Raw genomic sequence first — 26,392 nt, forward strand, 5'->3', positions numbered from 1 at the left:
CTGTTGATTTTAACTTGGAGACTTTAAGCCATTTGTTGAAGAGAGCCCCATTTAAGGAGGGCTAATTTATCCATGGCAACATCAATTAGATAAAGTAAAATTTATAAATGAGGACTATAGAACCCCAAAAGGACTAAAACATGTTGGACTTGTATGTCTGTAATGAGTGTCAAATGAATCTCCTTGCAGGAGAATGCCATTAATGTAGTACCATACTCATACTCCTAGAGAAAAGCAGATACAGTTAAGATTTTATTTGCAAAGTTTGTGATGACAAAGCTGTTGAGGTACCCCCTGGGTAGCCTGGAAAAGATTTATAATGTTCCTGTGGAGGCAAAGACAAACTGCAAGTGAGAGGCTATGGAAATAGGCATTAAACAGGATATGTTAGCCAAATCTGTAAGAGCCAAATATTTACCAGTTGTTGATTGAATAGAATCAGTAGTTTTAATAATACTGGATATTGGGTATGGGGCCTCTAATGGATGGGACCACAGCATTAAGGTTGTAGTAAATTCACCATGAGGCATCATTCATTCACTTTATGTACTTATGTTTTATTTATATATTTATTTATGTATTTATTTTCTTCCAGGTTTAAGGCAGGCAAAATTAGGCTGTCAAATGGAGAAGTAGCAGGGATAATCACCCCTCTATAAATTAGTTTATATAATACATTTTAATCCTTGGAAGTTCCCGTTTTAATTTATATTGGGTCATATTACTATTTTAACTAGGAGTCTGTGGCATCCCATAGTATCAGGCCAATTTCCCCACCCCCAACACCACTGGCTTGTTTTTTTTTTTTTTTTTAAGATTTTATTTATTTATTTGACAGAGAGAGAGAGCACGCACAAGCAGGGGGAGCGGAAGAGGGAGAGGCAGGTTCCCCACTGAGCAGGGAGCCTGACGTAGGGCTTAATCCCAGGACCCTAGGATCTTGATCTGAGCCCGAAGGCAGACGCTTAACCAACTGAGCCATCCAGGTGCCCCTCCACTGGCTTGTTTTTAATTTAATTAGCTTCAAACTAAGTTTTTTTTTTTTTTAAGATTTTATTTTATTTATTTGACAGAGAGAGACACAGCGAGAGAGGGAACAAAAGCAGGGGGAGTGGGAGAGGGAGAAGCAGGCTTCCCGAGGTGCAGGGAGCCTGATGCGGGGCTAGATCCCAGGACCCTGGGATCATGACCTGAGCCGAAGGCAGATGCTTAATGACTGAGCCACCCAGGCACCCCCCAAACTAAGTTTTTAAAGTGGAATCAACCAGAAGGTGAGAATGTAAGGGAAATGATTTTCCAACACTTCTCATGTACACTAAAATTTTAGGTTTCTTTTTTGGACTACAACAGGCTCTTTGCTGTTTACAAGGTGCGTTGGGAAAATGTCAGGTCTCCTTGTTTCTCCTTTACTCTCACACTACTACCACACTCATGAAACTTCTGACACCCAATGTGTGGGAGTTTTCCCCACTCCAAGCAATTCTGTGACACCAGCTGGGGGCCTACAATTTAACTCAATTCTGACACTATCTACCTGGAGATAGCACCAGGTCTCATAAGGGCTCAGTCTCACATGACTGTCCCCCACCCCCAGGCCCACAGATACTTCAGATAGCAATCACAAATCTAGATGACTTGTGGTTCTGACCCATCAGCTATAATGTGGAAGTTCCCAAGATGCCCTCTTAAGATTTGATTAATTTGCTAGAGCGGCTTATAGAACTCAGGAAAAAGTTTACTTGCTGTTTACCAGTTTATTATAAAAAGATATGATAAAGGATATAGATGAACATCAAGATAGAAAGATAGGACTAGGTCTGAGATGATCCCGAGTGCAGGAGCTTCTCTGTCCTGTGGGGTGTGTCACCCTCCTAGTATGTGAATGTCATCAACCTGGAAACTCTCCAAACCCCGTCCTTTGTGATTTTTATGGAGGCTTCCTTAATAGGAATGATCAATTAACAACTCCGTATCCAGCCCCTCTACCCTCTCTAGAGAGCTGGACTTCAGAGAGGCCCATATGGCAAGGAACTGGGTTACTGTCTGGACCACAGCCAGCAAGTGACTGAGGCCCTTAGTCTAACCATGTGATCTTGCAAGCAGATCCTTCCCTAGTTGAGGATCAGATGAGACCACTGTTCTGACCAATACCTGACTACAACCTTGTAAGACCCTGAATCAGAGGACCTAGCTAAGCCCTATCTGGACTCCTGACAGAGAAACTGTAAGATAATAAATGTGTGTTGCTTTAGGCTACTAAGTCTCTGATAATTTTTTAGGTAGCACTAGATAACTACACACCTAGGTTATTAAAGACCAGTATTCATAAATGTCACAATTCAGTGTTCCTCATTACTATCTGTTCTGTGAGGATGATGCTTTGTTTCAAGGCTAACGATTACATGTGTGATCCACATCCAAAGTCCACTCTTGTCTGCTCATCAGAATTACTAGGGATGTTTGAACCCTTAGCCAGAGCTAATCAAACAGAATCTCTGGAGCTAGAACCTGCTGGAATGTATTTTTTAAAAAATTCTCTGAAAATTATCTTGCCCAAGAGATTTATTAACTACAAAGGAAGAAATAGTACCTTTAGAGTGGAGAAATCTAAGCATCTTAACCATGTGATCAGTGGTGACATCACCAACAAGACACATCAACATGGTGTATCCTCTGGTATTATGCTCTGAGGATATATTACTTCTGTAGTATTAATGCATAACCTTAATGTAATCAGAGAAAATATGGGATCAAACCCAAACTGAGGAATATTCTACAAAATAACTGGCCAGTATTCTTAAAAAAAAAAAAAAAGTGTCTAAGTCATGAAAGACAAGAAAAGACTGAGGAACTGCCACAAATTGGAGGAGACAGAAGAGAAATAACAAGTAAATGCACCACAGGATCTGGAATCAGTGGCAAGGACTATAATTTAATTACTAGTTTGTATCTATGTTAATTTCCTGGTTTTGATAATTATACTAAGTTTATATAAGACGTTAACATTAGGAGAAACTGGATGAAGACTATATAAGAACTGCTTTTGCAACTTTTTTAATAAATCAAAAATTATTTTGAAATAAAAACAAACAAAAAGCCTCTACTTGGGAGTTTCTCACAGTATTTACTTTTGCTCTTCAGAAGCACAAGTAACAACCTAGACATTTACTTTTACTTTGGTGATAGCCAAAGGACTGAGCTGGAGGAATGACCGTAGACCAGATCAGGGTGCCATCTTATCAGAAAACAGAAACACCTGAAATGCTTCCTGCATTTTGAAACATTTACCCCCTTTATTTTGTTTTTCAAATTACAAAAGTAATATATGTTGTAACAAGTAAAACAATACAAAGATAAATAAATTAAACAACTGCTTATTTTTCCCTTCCGCCCACCAAGGTAACCAATGTTAATTAACACCTTGCTGTATATCCATCCATACTTTTCTTTGTTCACAGAAACATACATGCATATATATACACATACAGTTTTATTTTTTAAAAAATAGATTCATATACATTATTCTGCAATTTTCTCTTTTCACTTAACAATATACCATGAACATCTCCACAAATTAGCAGAGTTCTAGCTCCCCACTGAAATAATTTTAATCACACATTTGAGATATCATACTTGGTTCATTTATATATTTTTTTCTATTTGGTTTTCATTTTCCTTGACTCCCTCATAACCAACCTGCATCACCCACCTCCCCCCAACCCAATGTATACTCTTCTATACTTTTCTTCATGCACAGAAAATCATACACAAACATACATGGATACATGTTTTTCACTCAAACAGCTAGAGGAATTTTGTCACTGATTTAAAAAACAGGCTCATATTTTACACACTTACTTGTACTTTTCTTGCTCAAGAAAACATTGTGGAATTCTGTTCAAGTCCACTAGCATAGTTTAATTTGTCCACCTTAATGGCTATATAAACATTATATGGAATGGATATACTAGTTTCTCCCCTCTTCCAATTTCCCTACTGATGGGCATTTATTTTGATTCTAGTGTTTTATTGCCAGTAGGAACAATTTTATAATAAATATACATATTCATCTGTCCTTTATGTATTGGGGTTTTACTTCTAAGAGAAGATTCCCCGAAGTGGCATAAATATTTTAAGTTATAATAGAGGTTGCCAGATTGCTTTTCAAAAGAGCTGTAATTTATGTTTCCGCCAGCAGGGTATAAGAACAACCTTTGTTAGGACAGCAAAAAGCATTCCTGCCATTTTCTGTCAGTTTGATTGCATACAGTTATCTCATTATGACTTTAATCTGTATTCCCCAACAACTACCAAGGCTATACATTTTTTGATGGTCCCACCAGCCACTTGGATTTGCTCTTTTTACAACTTGTCTATTCACATTTTCTGCCATGTTTTGCCATTGAGTTATCGCTTTCCTGTCAATCTGAAAAGCACTTCTCTGACTGGCTTTGCAAGTATTTCACCCAAAATTATAATGTATTGACTTTGTTGATGGCACCTTTTGCCATACAAAAGATCATAGTTTTACGTAGTCAATTTTTTCCTATTTTTTATTTTTATTTAAGTAGGTTCCATGTCCAGCATGGAGCCCAATGTAGGGCTTGAACTCATGAACTGAGATCAAGAGTTGGAGGCTTAATGGACTGAGCCACCCCGGCACCCTATTTTTTATTTTTTAATAGCTTTTATCCTGTGTTGATAAAATTAATCTAACTCCTAAACTGTAGTCTTTAATTTTCCTTTAAGAACTTATGATTTAAAAAATTTAAATCTGAAATCCACCTGGATTTTTTTTATATGGTTGGTGCTGCTAGTCCAACTTTACTTTCTTCCTGATTAAAAGCCAATTGTAACAGAATTCTTTTTAAATAAACGATTCCTTTCCCCTATGGTTTGAAATTCTAGCTTTTCCATATATGAGAAAGTTCATATACACTAAGGTCTATTTCAGGATATTCTATGCTGTTCCATTGATGTATTTATCGGTTCCTTTGCCAATACTTTATTAAAGTGACTTCATGTTATATTCCAACATCTGGTATGCAATTTTCTTTTTCATACTTTTCTTCTTTAGATTGTTAGAACAAATATTTTTCCATAAGGACTTTAAGATCATTTCACATAAGATTAAAAAAAAAAAAAAGGCACAGACATTTAGTGTAATTCCAAAAGAAGTGCATATATGTTATTAGATGTTTACAGAGAGAAGCTTTTAATTTCTATACTGTCTTCTCAGAAAATTGTCTTTTAACTCAAAACAATTACTAGTCTCTTCATTTATTGATATACAATCATATCATCAGCAAAAAATTTTACCTTTTTTATTGTTTATACCAATTATTTAATTTTATTTTCTATTGCCTTCATTGGAAACTCTAAGACAATATTTAGTAAAAATAGACAGCAGTGAACACTTTTATCTCTAATACTATTAAATTCTTAATCTTCAAAAAATGGTTTTAACAGAATATATGCTATAGAGTTTTGGTAAAGAGAATCTTAAGTGGTTATTATATATTACAATTTAACTTACATGTTTGCAAAATTCAGTTAAATACCTTCCAGCATCTATGATGGCATCTTCTCTTTCAAACTGTTAATTTTGCTGATGTATTTCCTATTACTGCATTGGCTCTGCATTCTTGGAATAATTCTTACTTGGTCATTATAATACATCATTCTTAGGTATACTGCTGAATTCTATTTGCTATTATTCTAATTAAAATTTTTTGTTTCTAAACTCATGAGTAAGACTGGTTTGGGGTTTTCTTTTTTCCACTACTTTGATTTGGTTTTGGTGTTAAAACTTATTCTGACTTCATAAAATAAATTGGGGATCATAGTCTATGGGCTGAAATATTTCAAATAACACTGGTATTACTCTTTAAAAGTTAGATGAGGGGCACCTGGGTGGCTCAGTCACCCCTGGGCATCCGATTCTTGATCTCAGCTCAGGTCTCAATCTCAGGGTCATGAATTCAAGCCCCACGCTGGGCTCCATGCTGGGCATGGAGCCTACAAAAAAAAGTTAGATGAAACTAATTATAAAAACATCTGGGCCTGGAGCATTTTTCAATCCTAGATCTTTAATCACTTTTCCAAACTCTTCAATGGTAATTGTTCTATCAAGTTTCTACTTCTTATTGCAATTTTTCTAACTTACATTTTGCTAGAAAAACATTTATTTCCTCTTTTAAAAGCATGCTGATCTACAGTTGTAAGAAATATCTTTTATCATTCTTTTAATCACATCTTTATCTGTGATTGTTTCTTTTTTTTTCCAAGTTTTTATTTAAATTCCAGTTAACATACAGTGTAATATTAGTTTCAGGTGTAGAATTTAGTGATTCATCACTTAAACACAACACCCAGTGCTCATGTGATTGCTTTCTTTCTCATTCTGGATCAGGCATTCTTATAGGGAGGCAAATCTTGAACAATATGGCCATTTGTTTTATTTGGATGACATGGCAGCTCAGGGAAGTAGACTTTGTTCAAAGACTGGAATGATGAAACAACTTGGGTTTTAGTGCCCAGGACATTCACAGGGAAATTGATAGGGAAGAAAAGTGGATGTTGCTGAATTAATTTGCAAAAAGAAAAAATAAAAACAGAAAAATTTTCCTTCTTTGGTCTCTGCATGAAGCATTTCTGAATTATAAGACTCATATAAACAGTGTCTTTCCTACTAATTTGCTGCAAGGCATGTTAAGCAAGACTAAGAAAACAGAAGAGGTGCACAATATACCATGGCCACACTACTTTTTGTCAAATAATGGCTGTGCTGAGTAATCAAGTTTATAGTATTTTGTTCATCCAATATTAGGTTGTGAAACTATTCCTTAGCTTTGCCTTTTTAACATTAACAAATGTTATTATCATTATTTTTTATATTGTTAAGACATTAAAAGACAATGGTGATATTTAGAGTGGAAAAGTTGGTGAATGGCATTCTACATACTACGTGACACATATGCTTGATATTCACAATTTACATTAAATTCACATTTACATTTCCAAAATATAATGCTTATTATGTGGCTCACTGTGGAATATACCAGAATATACCAATTCTCTTCACATATATTTTGTATGCTGTTGTCATTCCATTAACATATTTTTAAACTTTCATAAGCCAGAGTAACCATGTTTGTTTTATAAAGTATTTTCTACAATCTTTGTATAAAAATTTCTATCACAGTTAGAACATGACTTCCCTTATGGTAAAACATTTTGTCCAAATTCATTAAATCAATAAGATTCCTCCTAAAAATGAATGCCTCCACATATAATGATTAAGGCTTTCTCACAATTATCAGGTTTTAATTCCTATAGGCATTCTTTCTGGCATGAATTTTCTGATGTCTGCTGAGGTTTGGCTTCTGATAAAAAGCTTTGCCACATTCACTGCATCCATAGGGTTTTTCTCCTGTATGAGTTCTCCAGTGTTTATTGAGGCATGACTTTTGGCTGAAGGCTTTCCCACATTCTCTGCAACGATATGGTCTTTCTCCTGTGTGTATTTTTCGATGTACATTGAGGTATGACTTCTCACCAAATGACTTCCCACATTCACTGCACACAAAGGGTCTCTCTCCAGTATGTGTTCTTTGATGTTCTCTGCGGTGTGACTTCTGAGTGAAGGCTTTCCCACAGAAAAAACATTCAAAGGGTCTTACCCCAGTGTGAATTCGCTGATGTTTAATGAGGGTTGACTTATGGGAAAAGGCTTTCCCACAGTCAGTGCATCCATATGGCTTCTCCCCAGTGTGACTTCTCTGATGCCTAATGAATTCAGACTTGTAGCAGAAGGCTTTCCCACACTCGCTACAGACATGGGGTTTCTCTGTAGGTGGAACCCTCTTACGTTTATACACAAGAGAATTGGTTACTGCTGGTTTATACATAAGTGCTGGGTTGTGGCTGAAAGCTTTCTCACAATGACTGCATTCCCAGAGTTTTTCTCCATTAGGTCTTCTATCATGGTTTGTACGTTGTAACAATTTCCCACATCCACAGCACTCATCTTGTTTTTTTGAATAGCTTCTCTTAAAACCAATAAAATCTAAATTATGGTTTGCACTCTTTCCACAGGGGTCCCAGTTAGTAGGGTTTTGAATTGAAGGAAAAAGATTAGTGCTCAGAGGTGATATTTTCCCAAACTTATTGCTTTCATGGCTTCTTTCCTTGGGCAATGTTTTCTTGCTGATGAATGCACCTTGTTTCAAAATCATGTCTTGTCTTTTCCTCTGGACATTAACTTGACAAATGTTTTCTGGAGAAAATACAGCAAACCTTTCTTTATTCTATTAATATGATCTAGAATAAAATTACTTGAGAAATACCCTAAGAATTTAAACAATGCACAATACATGAACAGAAAGCATGAACCATAACTAAATGCAGGGAAGGGTGTTGTACAAGTAGAGAAGATTCACAACACTGGCACAAATGAAATGGAATATGTCAGAGGGTACAAAGTAATAATTTTGAAGAAGATGGGATATTGTAGAGCAGTCGTTGACAAACATGTTCTTAAAGGGCCAGAGAGTAAATTTTAGGCTTTGTGGGCCATATGGTCTCAGTCAAAATTACTCAACTCTCCCATTGTATTTGACAAACATAAGACAGTATATAAATGTAAAGGCATGGCTGGGTTCCAAAAAAACTTTATTTACAAAATCAGGTGGCCAAACTATAGGCTGTAGTTTGTCAATCCTGTTACTGAGGTGTCATATAGAACCTTGCTATTCAATGTGTGGCTCTTGGGGCGCCTGGGTGGCTCAGTCGTTAAGCATCTGCCTTTGGCTCAGGTCATGATCCCAGGGTCCTGGGATCGAGTCCCGCATCGGGCTCCCTGCTCAGCGGGAAGCCTGCTTCTTCCTCTCCCACTCCCCCTGCTTGTGTTCCCTCTCTCGCTGTGTCTCTGTCAAATAAATAAATAAAATCTTTAAAAAAAAATGTGTGGCTCTTAAAAGAGGGAAAAGAAAGGCAGCTGATAGCCAGGTTACTATGGTTTCAGGAAGGTTGATAAGCGTAGTTTAATGACGCAAAATACATCCTAGAGGGCACCAGAATGTGATGGTTAAGAGTACTGGTTCTGAAACCTGACCACATGGGCTCAAATCTCTGTTCAGTCCCTTACTTTACTATATGTTCTTAGATAAGTTTCCTAACTTTTCTGTGACTGTTTCATTTGTAAATGGGGTAATAAAGGCTGGATATCTCACAGGTGTTGTAAGGGTTGAATGAAATGATATATGTAAAGGGCTGAGAACAAATCTGGCATAGAGTGAGCACACACATTGGCCAATACTTCTAGTGCTGTTGCTGCTACTGCTACAACCAAGGTGGATGAACAGTGGATGGTAGTAATTTCAGAGACATCATTTTGGGAGAAGCATGAAAATGACTTGAATGTTTTTGGGGTTCATGTAATATTTAATTCAATTATGTGATTACAACACCAAGCGTAAGTGGCATAAACAGATTGGGAACAGACAGCACTGACTATTCTTGCTAAGCCCATGACTCTTGTGGAGAAGTAGAAGTTCAAAGGCATCCTTAAGAGTAGGTTACCAACACTTGGGGTGCCATGGGTATTGTTGGGATATTTTACAGAGCTGATGGGAAAGGGGCAGTTATTCTGAATGTTAAATGAAAGTAGTTAAGATGGGCCAAGCTCAGTCATGTGCTTTACTGCCCCGCTGTCCTTGGTTACCTGAAATTTAATACTTCCTCCTCTTGGACTTAAGGAAACTAAAGGACTAAGGGATAAGGAAAGGATGGGAAGTGAGAGTGTGGGTATGGCAGGCAGGTCTGGGGCATTTTACCTGGAAACTGTGAGAATAGGAAATAGGAAGGGACCAGCCGGAGCAGGAGAATGACAGAAGCTTATTTGTAAGAATGCCTGAATGTGAAAGAGAAGGTGTACTGAAAACCTTAAGAGACCAAGGATTCTAGAGAAAGGGCAATGGAGCAAGAACACAGGGAGAGATGAGATGAGGAGGAGAAGGAACGCCTGGATAAAGGAGGTGGGGTGCATGGAGGATGAAGGGTCATCAAGAAGGCTAAAGCTCTCAGAGAAATGTCTCCAGCTGCTTGCAAAGCTCTAAGGCTTTTGAGAGCTGGACTCTGAACAAAATCCCAAAGGTGCCAGCCTCCCATAGTACCTCTTTTGCTGGATGTATACTTACCCTGACAGTGGCAGCCTGAGCATGCTGCCTCACAAATCCATGGTGCTTCTTCCTGCTCCAGCTTGAGGATCACATATGGTTTAGTGCCTTCATAACCTGTTCCAGGGAAATGATCCAGGCCTTGGGCTGAGCTCCTTGGTCTTCAGGGCCACTCAGGCAGCATTAAAGGCTGCACAACAGATATTGTACTTGGGAGAAGACTGTACACACACCTCGTCCAGAACCCAAAAGGAATTAGTAACCCAGGACCACTGAACCTCAAGCCAAATTCACTGAGGCAGCACAGTGTAAGAGTCAGGAACGCAGAATGTGCAGCCAGACTGCTGGGGTTCAAATCCTACTCTTGGCCCTGTATGTACTAGGTGAGTGACACTGGGCAAGTAACTTCGCCCATCTGCCTCTGTTTCCAAATATGTAAAATAGTGGTACTAATAGTACCTACCTCATAAGGCTCTTAGGAGAATTAAATAAGTTAATACTTTAAAAGTGACTGAAATAGTGTCTGGCACATAGGAAGTATTTGGTACTTCTGAGGCTCTAGGTACCTCAGTTACTTTTAGCAACTGAAAAAGGAAAGGCGGTCATTCACGCATAATCTAGATTGTGTGGTGGAGCTGTTCTTACCCACTGAGACAAGGTTGCTGTAGGTCTCCAGCATCACATCCCGGTACAGTGCCCTCTGAGCAGGATTCAGCCTGTGCCACTCCTCTTGAGTGAAGCCCACTACCACGTCTTTGAAGGACACAGGTCTCTGCTGAGGATGAAATGGCATTGAGTCATGTGGGAAAATGCAGCCAGGGGTGGATGGTATGGAGTTTTTATGCTTCTAGGTCAGAGCTTATCATGATAATTTATCTATCTAGGATGCGCTTACATTCCTGGCTTTGGGCTATGTATGGTAGGGAAAATAACAATCACATTGGAACCCACTGTCATATACACTTTGAGTCAACATATATTGACTGAAGAAGACCTGCTGTGTGTAACCCAGTGCTGGCTGCTGGAGACATAGTCATGGATGGTTCCTGACCTCAAGGAGCTCACAGCCTGGCAGAAGGCAATATGTAAAGCCATCCAGGTGAAAGTATATGAGCTATGGTGGCAGGACATCTAGGTTACAGAAAAGTGTGAATGGTCCATTAAATGTTTCAAGGTCTAGCAAGGCTTCAGAGCTAGGGGACATGTGGAGCTGAGTCTTCTCTGCAGAAAGATGGAGAAACTGCAATCCTTGCAGACAGAGCAGCATGAACACAGGCATGGGGATAGAACAGTGATTTTAAGGGCTGCGAGGCTCTCAGTAACAGGAGGAGTATAGAGGGGCATATGAGTGATGAGATGATGGACTTTAGGACAATGGAAAATCTATCAAGGGAGAGGTGTGTGTAGAAAGCTCATTCTATTAGGCATGTGGTAAGTTTCTTGATCCCATGTCAAGTGGTACAGCGGTAACTCTAAGCAGACTGAAAAGTTAAGAATATACCTTATAGCCCTAGAGGAACCACTAAAATCATAGTGCAAAGAGGTGTACTGAAGTAAATGAAGTAAATGAATTCCAAAAAATATTCATTTAATTCACACAAACACACACGTAGAGAAGAAATAGAGGAACAAAAGCACATGGGACAAATAAAAAACCAAATACTAAAAAGATACAAATCCAACATAACAATAATTATACTTATATTCAATGATAGTAAATTATAATATAAATTAATATATGACTGAACACTCCAAAAGGCAGAGATTGTTAGGCTGGATTAAAAAAGCAATGCTGGGGTGCCTGGGTGGCTCAGTTGGTTAAGCGTCTGCCTTCAGCTCAGGTCATGATCCCAGGGTCCTATGATCGAGCCCCGCATCGGGCTCCCTGCTCAGCGGGGAGCCTGCTTCTCCCTATCCGTCTGCCACTCCCCCTGCCTGTGCTCTCCTGCTCTCTCTCTGTGAAATAAATAAAATCTTTAAAAAAATAAAATAAAAAAGAAGTGCTGCCTGTAAGAGATACAAAACTCACAGATAATTTGCAAGTGAATGGATACAAAGAGAAATGTAGTGGGTGAACCTCTGTGGAAGTGAAAGCAAAAACTGCAATAATGCAGGTAGAAGGTGGTGTTCCCAAGTGGGACAGTAAAAATGAGACAGAGAAGGACCATTGTAAAGAAGAGCAGAACCTGCAGCTTAACTGGTTGTGGGGAGGTGAAGGAGGGGTAAGGGTAACACCCAAGTATCTCAAAGCCAACTGGGTGATGGTGAATCAGACATGAGAAAAACAGCAGAAACAAAGAGGATGTGTTGTTAGACATGTCTGGGGACACATGGGTGGAGACACTTAGCATGCAGCAGGATGAACATAGAATCTTGTACCAGAAGCAAGATCAGGAAGGGAGCTAAAGCTCTGGAAGCAGCAGCAGAGAGGTGGTAGCTAAAGTTGTCAGTGTGGGATCTCTCTGCAAGGAGACAGGATGAGCAAAGTGTCCAGGCCAGAGCCCCAAGGGACCCTAATAGATTTCAGCTGGAGACCCAAGAGGACTTACAGGTACTAACCTAAGAGGGCACCTGTGATATTTGTGATATATTAAGAAATATATATTTGGTTTTCCTTCCTCATTCCTGGAACAGAGCTTCTTAAACCCTTGTAACTTCCTGAGTAACAGGGGTAATAGGAGTGTCTTTTGTTATTCCTAACAAGCCTCAGTCAACAATACACAAGTTTATGTCAATGACATGGAGGAAGGGGGCTAGTTGCCAGAGGAACTAACCATATGATTAGAGGGCTGGAACTTTCAGCCCCCTTTTCTACCCCGCCCAACCTCTGGGTCAGGGGATGGGTGGTACCAGAGATTGAGCTAATTACCAATCAATGATTTAATCAACGATGCCTACGTCATGGAAATCTCATGAAAACCCTGAAGAGCTTCCAGGTTGGTGAACACATCTGGGAAGATGCACACCCCAAACTCCAGACAGAAGCTCATGTGCTCAGGACCATTCTGTACTTGTTATCTGGCTTTTCATTTGTATCCTTTATAATAAACCTGTAATAGTAAGTAAAGTGTCTCCCAGATTTGTGACTCACTATAGCAAATTATCAAAACTGAAGAGGGAGTCATAGGAACCCCTGACTTATAGCTAGTTGGTCAGAAGTTCAGGTGACAACCTGAGATTTGTAATTAGCATCTGAAGGGGGGGGGCAGTCTTGTGAGACTGAGTCCCTAACTTGTAGGGTCTATGCTAACTCCAAGTTGAACTAAGTTGTAGGATACCCAGTTGGTGTCCATGGAGAATTGGGAGAATTGTTTGGTGTAGGGAAAAAACTCCCCTATTCCTTGAGTAGAGGAAACAGTACCTATGATATATCTTCAAGTGACTGTAAAGAACTGAACTTTCCCCAAAGAGAGGTCTGATCTTTGCACTCAGCTCCTGGGAGTTAATCTCTAAGCCCCTGCAATGTTCTGTTTGGTAAGACCGTCTTTGTTTACCTGGAGGCCTTGGGCCACATGAGATAGTCTAACAATGTGATTTCTGGTGGGGGCTTTGGGTCACAGGCATCAGCTCAACCTCAGGAGGAAGCTGTACATCTCTTTAAAAAATGTGGGGTCCTACAGTGGCACCTGAGCAGTAGCCCAAGCAGATAGACCTGAAGGCAGGACCTGGCACGTGAGACCCTAGACCCATACAAAGGCCATGTACATAGGAGGTACCAACCAGATATCCTCTCTGATGTCAGAATAACATACCATGGTAGTGGGAGAACAGCAGTCAGTCTTTTACCACAGAGCATGGAGCCTGGCTCAGTTGACAGGCGTGGGTCGGTATTTCCCAAACAGAGCTAATTGGAGTGGGAGGGGATGGGATGGGATGGGATGGGATGGGATGGGATGGGATAGAACAGAACAAAATAGAAAAGATGTAATTTGACACCCATAAAGGCATGTCATTTTCACCAAACATAGGGATGAAGAGGAAAGAGATGGAAGAAACATTAAGGTTGTAAAATTACCATCACTTAGTGACTGAGTGTGAGAATGGGAAGGCAGGGAGAAGTCAAGGATATGGTCCTGGCTTGTCCAGTGGGATGGTACCATCTCCTGAGATGGGAAACTGTGGCACAAAGAGGTTCAGAGACTTGTGCAAGGTCATACAGACGGTAAGGTCTGGGATTCAAACTCAACAGTCTGGCTCCAAGCCTGTGCTCTCACCCAGTGTATGCTGTTGCCTTCTGCACAGAAGGGGGCAAACAGTACAGTCTACTTTAGCAGAACAATCGGAAAGCATCTTCTGATTTCAGCCTCAAAAAAGTCACCTGGGCCCTTGGCCAGAAAAGCTTTAGTCAGGTGGGGAGAGAGGATGCTGGACTCAAGAAAGAATAAGAAACAGGATATGGAAACATCAAGAGCAGGAAGTCCCTACAAGAGATGGAAGGAGGCCAGGGGAGAAAGGAAAGGCCTTTGTGGTTTGGAAGTGGTGATGGTTTCTAGGGTTGGAGGCACTGACAATGGTTGTAGGGACAAGGGAAAAGATCTGGGAAAGGGGAGAGGATGGGTCTCCAGAAAGAGATGTCCCTCCTGGAGGGAGGCCTCCAAAGAGGTGGAAATGTAGGAACTCAGGGGCTGAGGGGGAGTCCTGTCAGGACGCAGGGAACTTCACCATCATAAGATGGTGAGGAAGGTAGGGGGAGCTGGGAACTCTTCACACCAAGACTTCGTGGGGACTAAGATGTTCACTGTTTGCTGCCAAACTAGTAAAGACAGTAAAGGGAATGACAGTAATTTAAATAATGGACAGCTCATCTGTTCCTCAGTCTAGATCAAGGACACAGATACCCTGGACCAAAATCAGGACTTCCATAAATGGGGAGGAATCTTCCTGCCCGCTCCTTTTGAAAATAAATAATATTTGTATTTTCACTTTCCTCTAACTGAACTTTAGCATTTTATTCCATTACACATGTGGCTGCAAAGTACAGAGGAGTTAAAACTTCCTGCAACTCTGACACTGATAGAAAACTTTAACACTTCATTGGGAAACTAAGTCATGATGCTTCTGGTCACCTCGAAATCCAGGAGTTCTGTGGGGCTAATACTCAACTCCAAGGGAAGAGCTGAACCACTGTAGAAAACATGCTTCTACATTGGTTAGTTATCGTTAAGAATTTTGTCCTCTCTGCCAGTGCTTCTCACACTTACAAGAGCATAAGGATCACCGAGAGCTTGTTAAACATAGATTCCCAGGCTCCACCCTCAAATCACTTGATTCAAGCAGGTCTGGGGTGGGGCCTGCCATTCTGTATGTCTAACAAGCTCCTTGGAGAAGCCCATGTCCTGGGACCACACGGTTAGCAGCAGTGTTGCTCTACCTCAGCCATAAGAAGGCCCCTCAGGGAAATGTCTTTAGAAAATGCCTTGAAAAGCTAGTTTTCTCTTAGAAATAACAGCAAGCTTCTATCCTATGGCCAGTGCAAATCATGGGCTGTGTTTGCCTTTTTGCTGGGCCACCAGGAAGACCACAGTTAACGACTCTTGTTGGACTGTTTCGTATATCTGTATTCCAACAAAGAAGGTTCCTTGCATCATTCCTTGTAATATCAAATTTGGAAATTACCTGAATGTCATAAAATGGAGGGCTAGTTAAATCAGTCATATTCCATGCATAGGATGGAGCATTATGTACCTTGTTTAAAAAAAATGGTGTGGGGGCGCCTGGGTGGCTCAGTCGTTAAGCATCTGCCTTCGGCTCAGGTCATGATCCCAGGGTCCTGGGATCTAGCCCTGCATTGGGCTCCCTGCTCCGCAGGAAGCCTGCTTCTCCCTCTCCCACTCCCCCTGCTTGTGTTCCCTCTCTTGCTATGTCTCTGTCAAATAAATAAATAAAATCTAAAAAAAAAAAAAAATGGTGTCGTCCCAAGTACTAATATGTACAATCTCTAAGATATTTTATTTGGGAAAAAAGGGGGTAGAGTAGTATGTATAATAAGGGTCTTGGGGCGCCTGAGTGGCTCAGTCGTTAAGCGTCTGCCTTCGGCTCAGGTCATGATCCCAGGGTCCTGGGATCGAGTCCCACATCGGGCTCCCTGCTCGGCAGGAGGCCTGCTTCTCCCTCTCCCGCTCCCCCTGCTTGTGTTCCTGTTCTCGCTATCTCTCTGTCAAATAAATAAATAAAATCTTTAAAAAAAAAAAAAAAATAAGGGTCTTGCCATTGTATCTATGTGTAGACAGAAGCTGTGATGTTCCACTCAAATCCCCCTGAAGGACTGAGGTATTCTCCCAGCTGTTAGAAGACTGGCTACTGCAGGCTTGAGACCTTTTGCAAAGTGCCCTTGGTCAAAGGGAGCTACCCACGCAAACTTATGTCCCCTCCCTGGGGCAGCCTACACCAGTGACTGGTTGATTTCAGAATATAAAGGCCTCCTTCCCTCCATTCAAGACAACAGCAAGGGCCATCCCAGCTCCAAAGCATCTTGTAAGGTCAGCTGGTGCCTCTATTTAAATCCCTCTGCCTAATCCTGCTTCCTTCGCTCCTTATAAGTGTTCTAAGAGTCTCCCTAGTAAACCTCATGTGTGCAAATCTCCCACCTCCAAGTCTGTTTTCTGAGAACCCAGCCTGTGATAAAGTATACATGCTTGAAATGCACATATTTTTTCTAGAACAGTTTCCCAAGAAGGGAAACTCGGCTACTTTATGTCACACTTACCTGGTACTCAATCATTTTCTGCTGTTCTTGGAAAAAGATTTGAGTCCTGTGAAGACAGAGACTGGGGGGAGGAGGATGGAGAAAGAGAGAACAGAGCTGTGAGGGACCAGGCCCGTCTCGGAACTTGCAAAGTCCCTACATAAATCTTGTACAAAAATCCATGCTTGAAATCACTGTGGTAAAAGAAAAAAAAAAAAATGGTGCCATTCAATTCAGAATGTGAATGCATAAAACAGACCTCCCAGGAAGTAAAAGCTGCTACCAAGTAAGAAGTAAAAATTTATTAAAAACCAAAATCTTTAAAACTTAAATAACTGTCCCCATGGGAGATGGAGCCAAATTCATGCTGAGTGGGATCACCCCTGCAGAACAATACATTTTCTCTGAAAGGCAAAAAAGGCTTGGGTTTTGCCTCTTATTTACTTTTAAAGTTGCACTTGTTCACCTACCGGTGTTTATGAAGTCCTATATTTGGGATGCTTTTTCTATAATAATATTAACATTAAAAAAGCATATACTGAAAAAGTATATACTATAACTTATTACAAAGAACTCAAAGCAAAATAAAATAACTGTATAACATCAGTTAAAACTGATGGTTACTTACACTGTGGTACGAATGATTACTGAAAGGCTACACCTGGTTATTTATCCAGTGTATTATTAAATGTTGTTGTTAAAAAATATTTTTCAACAGATGAGAACAAACAACTATTATTTTTAATTAAGATGTTTAATTAAAGAGATAACTATGTGGCTTAAATTATAAAAGAAAAAGGGTAAATCATAGATTAAGAATGTAACTATTTTATGACATACTTGAATGTTTAATGGTAAAATCATCAATGGGATAACTCATGGTTTTAAAACTTATATCTTTTGTGGCTGTGTCACTGCAATTGGAAAAACCTGCTAGTGCCCAGATCCTGATCTCTTCCACTGGTTTCACTAAAAGGGAACTCGAGCTCCTTGGAAAATGGCTGAGTCCACATCTGGGGAAAAGAACACAAGAAGCACCTCTGTAATCCTGAGTGCCAGAAAGCAAAGACACTTCTTCAGGGATAGGTGCTGGCAAGGGGGCAGAGGAACCAGCCTCAAGGGCTCCAACCATGTGAGGAGGAGTGGTAAGAGCAAACTGCTCATATCTACCAGAGCTAAACATGAATACTTCATGGTCTAGGAATTCCATATGAATGCATACGTTCACAAACTTTTAGTCTACAAAAACTATGAATTTGTAGTGAAATTCAAAAATCAAAATATTAACTTTTTTCTCTTAAAATAACAGGTACTGTAACTAAATAGGACTACTAAAACATGGAGGCTCCTAATTTCCAAAACATCCATACATACTAAACTGGTACAAAAAACTAATAAAGAATGTTTAGGTTTTTCTTTTTTTTTTTTTTTAAAGATTTTATTTATTTATTTGACAGAAAGAGACATAGTGAGAGAGGGAACACAAGCAAGGGGAGTGGGACAGGGAGAAGCAGGCTCCCCACGGAGCAGGGAGCCCGATGCGGGGCTCGATCCCAGGACCCTGGGATCATGACCCGAGCCAAAGGCAGACACTTAACGACTGAGCCACCCAGGTGCCCCAAGAATGTTTAGGTTTTTCACTCACAGAAGTGAGAAACCTTATAAAGAGGTCTGAAAATACTGTGCCAATAATCGACAGCCTGGAATTAAAAATCGACATTCAGGAGTGACAAGAGCTTTCACGCATAGCTGATGGGATTGTCATTTGGTTCAACCATAAGGGAAACTGGCCGTATCTACTAAAAGCTTCCAGGTGGTTTAGTGATTAGCAGAGGACACCAGATTCAAGGGGAGAAAATTCTTTCAAAATGAATACATTCTTCAGGGCGCCTGGGTGGCTGTCGTTAAGCATCTGCCTTTGGTTCGGGTCATGATCCCGGGGTCCTGGGATCGAGCCCTGCTTCAGGCTCCCTGCTCTGCAGGAGGCCTGCTTCTCCCTCTCCCACTCACTCTGCTTGTGTTCCCTCCCTGTGTCTCTCTCTGTCAAATAAATAAATAAATAAATCTTTAAAAAAAAAATACATTCTTCTAGCTTTGTTTTACATAAGTCTTTTCTCACTAATCTATTGACAAATCATCTTTTTAAAAAGGAAACGATTCTAAAGTGCTGGAAAGATTAAGAAAAAAAAGAAAAAAAAGTGCTGGAAATATTCTCTGTCATGATCTGGGTGGTGGGTACATGAGGATACACATAATGGAAACATTCGTAACACTATAGTGCAAAATGAGTTAATCATTTACTTTTCTCAGTGGACAATAAATATCCACTATCTCTTAATTGTATGAAAATGCTTTGAAATATTGTACAGGTCAGAAAGCACAGTTAGTGTAAAACAGGCATTTAGCTATCAGGACTGAGCAGTGAGCTTATTATGCCTTTTATTTATTTTTTTTTAATTTTTTTATTGTTATGTTAATCTTATTATGCCTTTTAAAAGATTTTTTTTTTACCGAGGTATAATTTACATATAATAAATGAATCAGTTTAATTGCATAGTTCGATGAGTTTTGACATATGTATTCATTCACCCACATAACTCCCACACAATCAGGATATGGGACATTTCCAGGAACATCCTGTTCACAAGATATAATAATGAATTTGTCTTAATGGTGTTAAGATTAACTACTTACATTCCTGTCTCTTCTATAGGAGAAATAAAAAAAGTGATTTCCTTGAATGTTAAATAAAATACAGATACTTCTTTGCTTAACTAACACATTAATCAACTTATACCAGTAAGTCAAAAAAGTAGTTAAAAAAAAGTATGATCTACTGTTTGAATTTCATTTATATGAAGGTCAGAAACAGACAACCCTAACCTATGTGATAGCTATGACTAGGCACTGCTTGGGAGGGGTGGGGGAAGGCTTTGGGGTGCTGGAAATGTTCTCTATTATGATCCGGGTGGTGGGTACATGAGTGTGCACATATGGAACAATTCATTAAGCTACACACTGTTCTCTATGCACGTTACACCTCAAGTTAAAAAAGAATCCCCACAATCCCATTATTTAAAAAATACATGTGTAGAAAAGCTTTTGGTATGAAATATAATAAAATGTTATTAGTGCTTCGATTTGGGTTGAAACACACACACACACTTTTCATTATCTATATATCACTGTTTCACTGCCTTTTTTCATCATGAGGGAAGCCACAGAAGGGCTTTAAAAGCGGGGGGGGGAGGTTCTCTGAGAGAACTGAACCGTCCACCAGGGACCGAGCTGGAAGGAAAGGCCTGCAGCCCAGCAGACTGGGGCAGTTAATCCAGCTTTGATAACTAGTCGATTCTCTAAAAGAGTACACCCCCTCTCTCATCCTCCTGGATTTAGCTACTTGCTTGGGCCTGTTCTGTCCACGGCTGCAAGGTGCCAGCCGAGTGGTGGTGTGGCAAATGTGCTAGTGAGTGTGTGTCCGGAGGCCTGTGTTCTGGCTCTGGCCCTATGACCTGGGAAAGTCACTTCCTTCACCTTTAAATGAGATGGCAGCATCAGTGGGTGAGAAACCACTGGTAAGAGCTGGATGAAAAACAGGATATTTATATAGTATCTAAATATCACCCCCCCTAGATATTTATTAATTATAAAATGAAAAATTGTAACTCTGCCCTGGAGAAACCTGGCAGACATCACCTTAACCAAGTGATTAGTTAATATCACAAGTGACGGGACACAAGTCATGTGCCCCCTGATATGATGCACCATGATGGGCACAACATCCCTTCTGTGATATTCTGCCCAAAATGCATACTTGAATCTAATCACGAAGAAACATCAGACAAAATCATGTTGAGTGGCAGTAATACAAAATAACTGGCCTATACTCTTCAAAAGTGTTGACTTCATGAAAGACAAAAAGACTGAGGAACTGATTCCCATTAAAGGAGACTTTATAAACGGGTATGTCAACTAAAGGTAGTCTGTGATCCTGAACTGGATTCTGGAATGAAAAATGAAATGTTATTATGAAATGACATTATTGGTTCACATCTGAGTAAGGACTGTGGATTAGATAATGGTATTAAATCACTGTGTTAAATGCCTGATTTTGAAAATTGCACTATGGTTATATAGGAAAATGCTCTCATTCTTAGGAAATGCACACCGAAGTATTTTGGGGTAAAAGAGCATCATATCTGTAACTTATTCTCAAATACTTGAAAAGAAAAGGGTAAAAATAATATATATTTATAATATAATACATATATACATATACAGAGACAGCATGAGAATGTAAGCGTTTATCTGGGTGAGTGTAGATGAAGGATATATAAAAACTGACAGTAATATCCCTGCAAATTTTTCAAATAAAGTTTAATTTAAAAAAAAATCTATAGCTATAGTAGGTCTGCTGCCACCATCACTCTGAGAATCCAGGGACTTTTCTGCCCCTTAGTCAGGATGGAGTGAACTCCCCATATTCCCAGAGGCCAGGTGAGGTGGCAAAAATGACAAGGCTACAACTTCGAGTCCAGAAACTGCCGGTAAGAGTAAGGAAGTGGGCTGGCTATATCACATGCTACAAGATGGCAGAATGCACTGTGTTGGACCGATGTCTCCTTCCCTTGAGAAAACATGCCTATCTCACTTGGCCTTCCCTGCTTCCCCCTTCACTTCTGTCTCTCTGAATCTTGGGACCCAACCCTCCCCCTACCATGGAGGGTCCCTGGAAGGAGCGACACCAAGTTGAGTCTTGCTCAGCTTCTGGTTCAGGGATGATGCTATTTCCTGTTACTTAGCAGTCTTTGCTCTGGCAAGAGGTCTTGGAACCTAGGTGCTTCCTTCAGAAGAGATTCTTGTCCCAAGTTTCCCCTCTCCAAATCCAGAGGGTCTTCAATCTGGCCTGCTTGTCCCTCACAGCTCCATCTCTCCACAGTAACTCACCCTCAGCTGCAGCCCCAGGCAGGGCCTTCTGTAGACTTGACCAAGGTCCTGGGAAGCCCTGCTGTCAGCGAGGTGGCGGGACCCACAGGTATACAAGGTACTCAGGTAACCTGAAGATAAACAGACCCCATGATAAGAGTCATCCATCAGTCCCTCCCCAAATACTCTCTGAGGCCCAAGAGGAAGAAGCCTGCAGAGGACTGTGTAGGAGATAGAGCTGAGTGATGGCTTGCTTTGGGTTTGGGGCAGGGGTATCTTCTGGAAGAACTGTGAGCCTCAGAATCACTCAGAGAGAAGTTTGAACCAAGCAATTTCTCTAACCAACTGAGGGGAATCTAGGCCAAACAATTTACCTCCCTGGGGTTGTTTCCTTATGTGTGAAAACAGGAATGATAAATGATAAAAATAATTTTAAAAAGCCCATTTCTAGAGGCTTTCTGTAAGTTACCTCATTTAATACATATTCAGGTAAGGCTGAAAGGGGCTGAATTATGAATTAACACCTGTTTTCCCAGATTACTCAGGTTGGATATGAGCGACAGAGGCTTCTCTGCCCCAGAGTGAATCTACCAGATGTTCTAGGTTCCCTGAGAAAGACTCCTTTCAGAATATCCTACATTTGCTGAGCCATTGTGTCTTAGCCCCAGGGCAGGCAGCCCCTACAAAGACTCTTTCAAGCTGCCTAATTCAGGTCTCTGCAGTCAAAAGTCAGTCTCTAAAAAGCTAGACATTTTGACAGGGAGCTCTGAGATTCCCCTCTGAGTATCTACAGAGAAGAGCCATCCTCAACTCGTTAACTTCCTTAACAGGACCCTTATTCCAAGTCTACTCCAAACCCACAGGGTCCAATTCACTGTGCATGTTTTTGACTTCTAGAAGGACTAGCAGAAAACAGGCAATCTCAAATGGCCAAGCCAGGGCTACAGGTCAGAATTTTGTTCTGGTGTTTGGTTTTAGAGTCTCGGACAAAACTTCTCCATGGTATGAATGTTTTGCCCTCAGATTATTTCTATGATTCCATTTAATTCAAGTTCAAAAATGGACAAAATTAGTCCATTATATTAGACCCAGAGGTGGAAGTGAGTACTGACTGATAAAGAAGGCTTCAGGGTGCTAGAGATGATGTATATCTTTTTTTTTTTAAAAGATTTTATTTATTTATTTGACAGAGAGAGAGACATCGAGAGAGGGAACACAAGCAGGGGGAGCGGGAGAGGGAGAAGCAGGCCCCCCGCCGAGCAGGGAGCCTGATGTGGGGCTTGATTCCAGGACCCCGGGACCATGACCTGAGCCGAAGGCAGACACCCAACCGACCGAGCCACCCAGGCGCCCCGATGTCTATCTTAATCTTGGTTGTATTTATATGATTTTCCGCAATGTAGAAATTCACTGAGCTGTACCCTTAAGATAAGCATACTTGACTGTATGTACGTTATACCTCAGTTTTTAAAAAAGAGTATTTAATGACCTGGAAAAATGTTTGTTGTACAAATAAAATGAAATAATCTGGATGCAAACTTAAAAAACTTTCACGCACAGCCACATACTGCCTCCCTCTTCCTACCCCCCCCCCCCCCCGGTATGAATGTTCCATCTATAAGAGTTCAAAAACAGGCAAAATTAATCAGTGATGTTAGAAACTGGGAGAATGGTTCCCCCTGGCAGGGTAGTAACAGGGAAGGCATATCATGGAGGCTTGCAGGGTGCTACAATGTTCTGTTTTCTGATCTGAGTACATTACCCAAGGGTGTTCCTTTTGTGACAATTCACTGAGCTGCGTATTTATGTATATCTCTGTATGTATCTTATATCTCAGCAGAAGGCTGATGTTAAAAATTTTAAAAAGAAAAATTACTTGTTCCCAAACCTGGCACTGAACACACCATAGGTAATGAAGGAAAACAGCCACGAGAAAAAGAAAATGCCCTTAACTCCTAACTCATCCAAGCTCATGACTTCTGCACCAAAGCAACTACATGTTTTTGATTCTGTGCAACTGAAAACAGAGGCTATCTGCTCTAAAAACTAAAGCTTGATGTGTATGGCTTCTGAAAGTTATTTACCTGCCTTACCTTTCAGCTTCCTTTGTTTCAGAAGATGTTATAGTTACTGTGCTTTGTCTGGGGACTACAGAAGGATCAAATATAATATTTTAAAACAACAAAATATTGTTTTGGCATTTCACCCTTTTATTAAGCTAATGGTCAAAATCTTATTTCCGTTTTATTTGTAATCTTGTCTCAGCCCATCTTAATTACCAGTAGTTTGACTTTAATTTCAGTGAAGAGCAGTTTCTAAAAGTAGCTTTAAGTTCTGTTTTTGTGGTTTTATCTTTATTGAATTATTCTACCAGGATATTACAAGGAACAGATTCAAGGAGGTCAAACGTGTCATGCCTAAAAAAATACAGAACAAGGCAAAAAGATTCTTAGAACACAGTAACTTCCAGATCCAGTTTCTTTTCCTTACATAATTTATTTTTCTTTTTTTCCCCAGCCATATTGAAGTATGTGGCATACCTTATTGAGGTATGTGACATATAAAATTTAAGGTGTATAATACCATGATTTGATATATGTATATATTTCAAAATAATTACCACAATAGGGTTAGTTAACACTTCCATCACCTCACTAATTACTTTTTGTATGCGTGTGGTGAGAACATTATTTTTAAGTTAAGCCTAGGTAAAAGTATTTTCCAAACACCCTCAAAGTGTTCCTTTGACCAAATCTTTTACAATTATCAGTTTAGATACTTACTCAGTAAGTTCTTTGTTTTCTAACCACAGGCAAAGTCACATCCATCCTAGCTGCCATGGGGTCAGACTAGATTTCCAGAAACCAGACTCACCCTTGGGATGTTGTCACAGATGGATACGTCATTACCGTTGCCAGAAAGGGCCTTAAAGGAAACATTAAAAGAAATATGCACTAAATCCTTGGCAAAAGCAATAGAAGCCACATTTTTAATAACATGGTACTTCAGGTAAGTTTAACACTTAGTCTTTTCAAAGCACTTTCATTAACATGGGGAACAATCAAAAGGGTTTGATGTGGGCTTTTGCGGAGGGACTAGACTGAACTGAACTGACTGTTCCATCAGCTGGAGAGTGTTACAAGGGTGAAGTGTGCTCCCATTATGCAGGGCTGCAGCCTCAAATCCTTAACTCTCCATGCCCAACCTCTAAATTTCACAATCCTTCTCAACACCCATTAAGCTTCCTACTCATAGACATATATAGTGCCCCAATCTACAACAAACGTTCTTGTAGTCACTGATATCCCTGTATGTCCAAACATGACCATCAAAGACTGCTAGTCAGTGACTACAAGGCTCACTGATACGTTGATTGCCCAACAGTGAATTACACAGATCCCTAATCATGAACCCATACTGATCTCCAATGATATCCCAATGAGTGACTATCAATTGCTGACTCCCACAGTCCCACCTCCCCCCCAATTATTGACAGTCCCAATCACTGACCCCCATTGATCCCTGTGTTCTCCATTCCCTGATCTACAAAAGTCCAATCACTAATACCCTCAGATTGCTCCTCCCATCCATGATCTAAAGGAAGTCTCAATCACTGATGGCCTAAAGCATTTCTCTAAACACTGGTCCCCATTAACCCCTCCCATCACTTAACCTCAAAGTTCCCACAATCATCACTTCCAGGTACCCAAACAGAACTTAGAACCTCCAATCACTGACCCTCTCAGGCTTCGAACATTGAGCTCTAGTGCTGTTCAAATCAGTGTTTTTGAAGCACCCCACTTGGCAGCAGACCCCTGAAGACCACTATAAACTGATCACCACTCACTCTGCCAATCAAGAAATCGAGAACCCTCATTTATTGATTCCCAAATATTCCCAATCCATCTTCACAGACACTGCCACCGACTCCCACAAACCTCCACCAGCCACCACAGACCCCCACGAGGCTCCCACGTCCAATCACTTAACCCCTTCAGTACCCTCGTCTCTGACCCTTACGGGCACCCATGACTGACCCAGTCGGGCCACCGTAGTCGCCCGATCACTACCCTACAGAGGTCTTTAATCTTGACTGTTCCTCACACTGACCTTTCCCATTTTTCCTGGATCCGCGCCCATAACCCGAAATTGATCGCCGGACCACGGCGCCTCGCCGCAGTATAATCGCTTCCCATCCCAACTGGCCAGTGCGCAGACTCAGTCGCGACTTTGAGGCTGTCGGCCGCCACCTGGCAACCTTCCAACGCACAGGATTCTGGGTTTCTGAACTTTAACGGGAGGTATGATGGCCGCGCCCTCTCGACATCTTGTTGGGGGAGGCCATGTTTAAATCTGAGCCGTACAGCGGTGATTAGGCCCTTTGTTAGACCAGAGGGTTAAGCTATTTTAGGGCTGGGAGAAGCAAGTGCTCCTGGGTCCGTAAACACTGACGTCCCTGCTGTTTTTAACTTCTCAGGAGCCCAAACCTCCCGTCATCAATACGGAGGCGCCCTGACTCCAAACTGAGCTTTCTTTGTCTCCAGCAGCGCAGGCGCTGAGGTAAGATGGCCACGTACATTTATACAGTTTATTGCAGTGGGCG

General features: G+C 40.7%; 1 protein-coding gene across 15 annotated transcripts; it reads right to left on the minus strand.

Annotated features, from left to right (window-relative positions):
- Positions 1–3,269: 3,269 nt before the first annotated feature.
- Positions 3,270–26,198, minus strand: ZNF793 (zinc finger protein 793). 15 transcript variants are annotated; one of them, XM_078063327.1, is made up of 8 exons: positions 25,900–26,188; positions 24,573–24,714; positions 21,811–21,920; positions 17,704–17,876; positions 16,885–16,945; positions 10,824–10,953; positions 10,200–10,295; positions 3,270–8,278 (listed from the first exon to the last, which is right to left on the minus strand). In XM_078063327.1, exons 5-8 carry the CDS (start codon positions 16,897–16,899, stop codon positions 7,326–7,328), a joined length of 1,194 nt encoding a protein of 397 aa, XP_077919453.1. In that variant the 5' UTR covers positions 16,900–16,945; positions 17,704–17,876; positions 21,811–21,920; positions 24,573–24,714; positions 25,900–26,188; the 3' UTR covers positions 3,270–7,325. The 15 variants fall into 15 exon arrangements, 14 of the variants coding, with proteins under 14 accessions (XP_077919453.1, XP_077919458.1, XP_077919459.1 ...); XM_078063332.1 differs by lacking the exon at positions 17,704–17,876 and having other exon boundaries at positions 10,824–10,950; XM_078063333.1 differs by lacking the exon at positions 17,704–17,876 and having other exon boundaries at positions 10,824–10,950; positions 16,885–17,057.
- Between the last annotated feature and the right edge of the window lie 194 nt (positions 26,199–26,392).

Source organism: Halichoerus grypus, chromosome 15 (assembly GCF_964656455.1).
Source record: "Halichoerus grypus chromosome 15, mHalGry1.hap1.1, whole genome shotgun sequence".
Taxonomy (NCBI): Eukaryota; Metazoa; Chordata; class Mammalia; order Carnivora; family Phocidae; genus Halichoerus; species Halichoerus grypus.

Excerpts from the sequence above, each read along its gene's own strand:
- ZNF793 (XM_078063322.1), bottom strand. The coding sequence starts at position 25,929 with ATGGGCGCGGATCCAGGAAAAATGGGAAAG. Across the intron at positions 24,715-25,899 it reads ATCCAGGAAAAATGGGAAAG|GCCCTTTCTGGCAACGGTAA; the intron begins GTCAGTGTGAGG and ends GTTTCCTTTAAG. Across the intron at positions 8,279-10,199 it reads CTCAGGCTGCCACTGTCAGG|AAAACATTTGTCAAGTTAAT; the intron begins GTAAGTATACAT and ends TATTTTCTCCAG.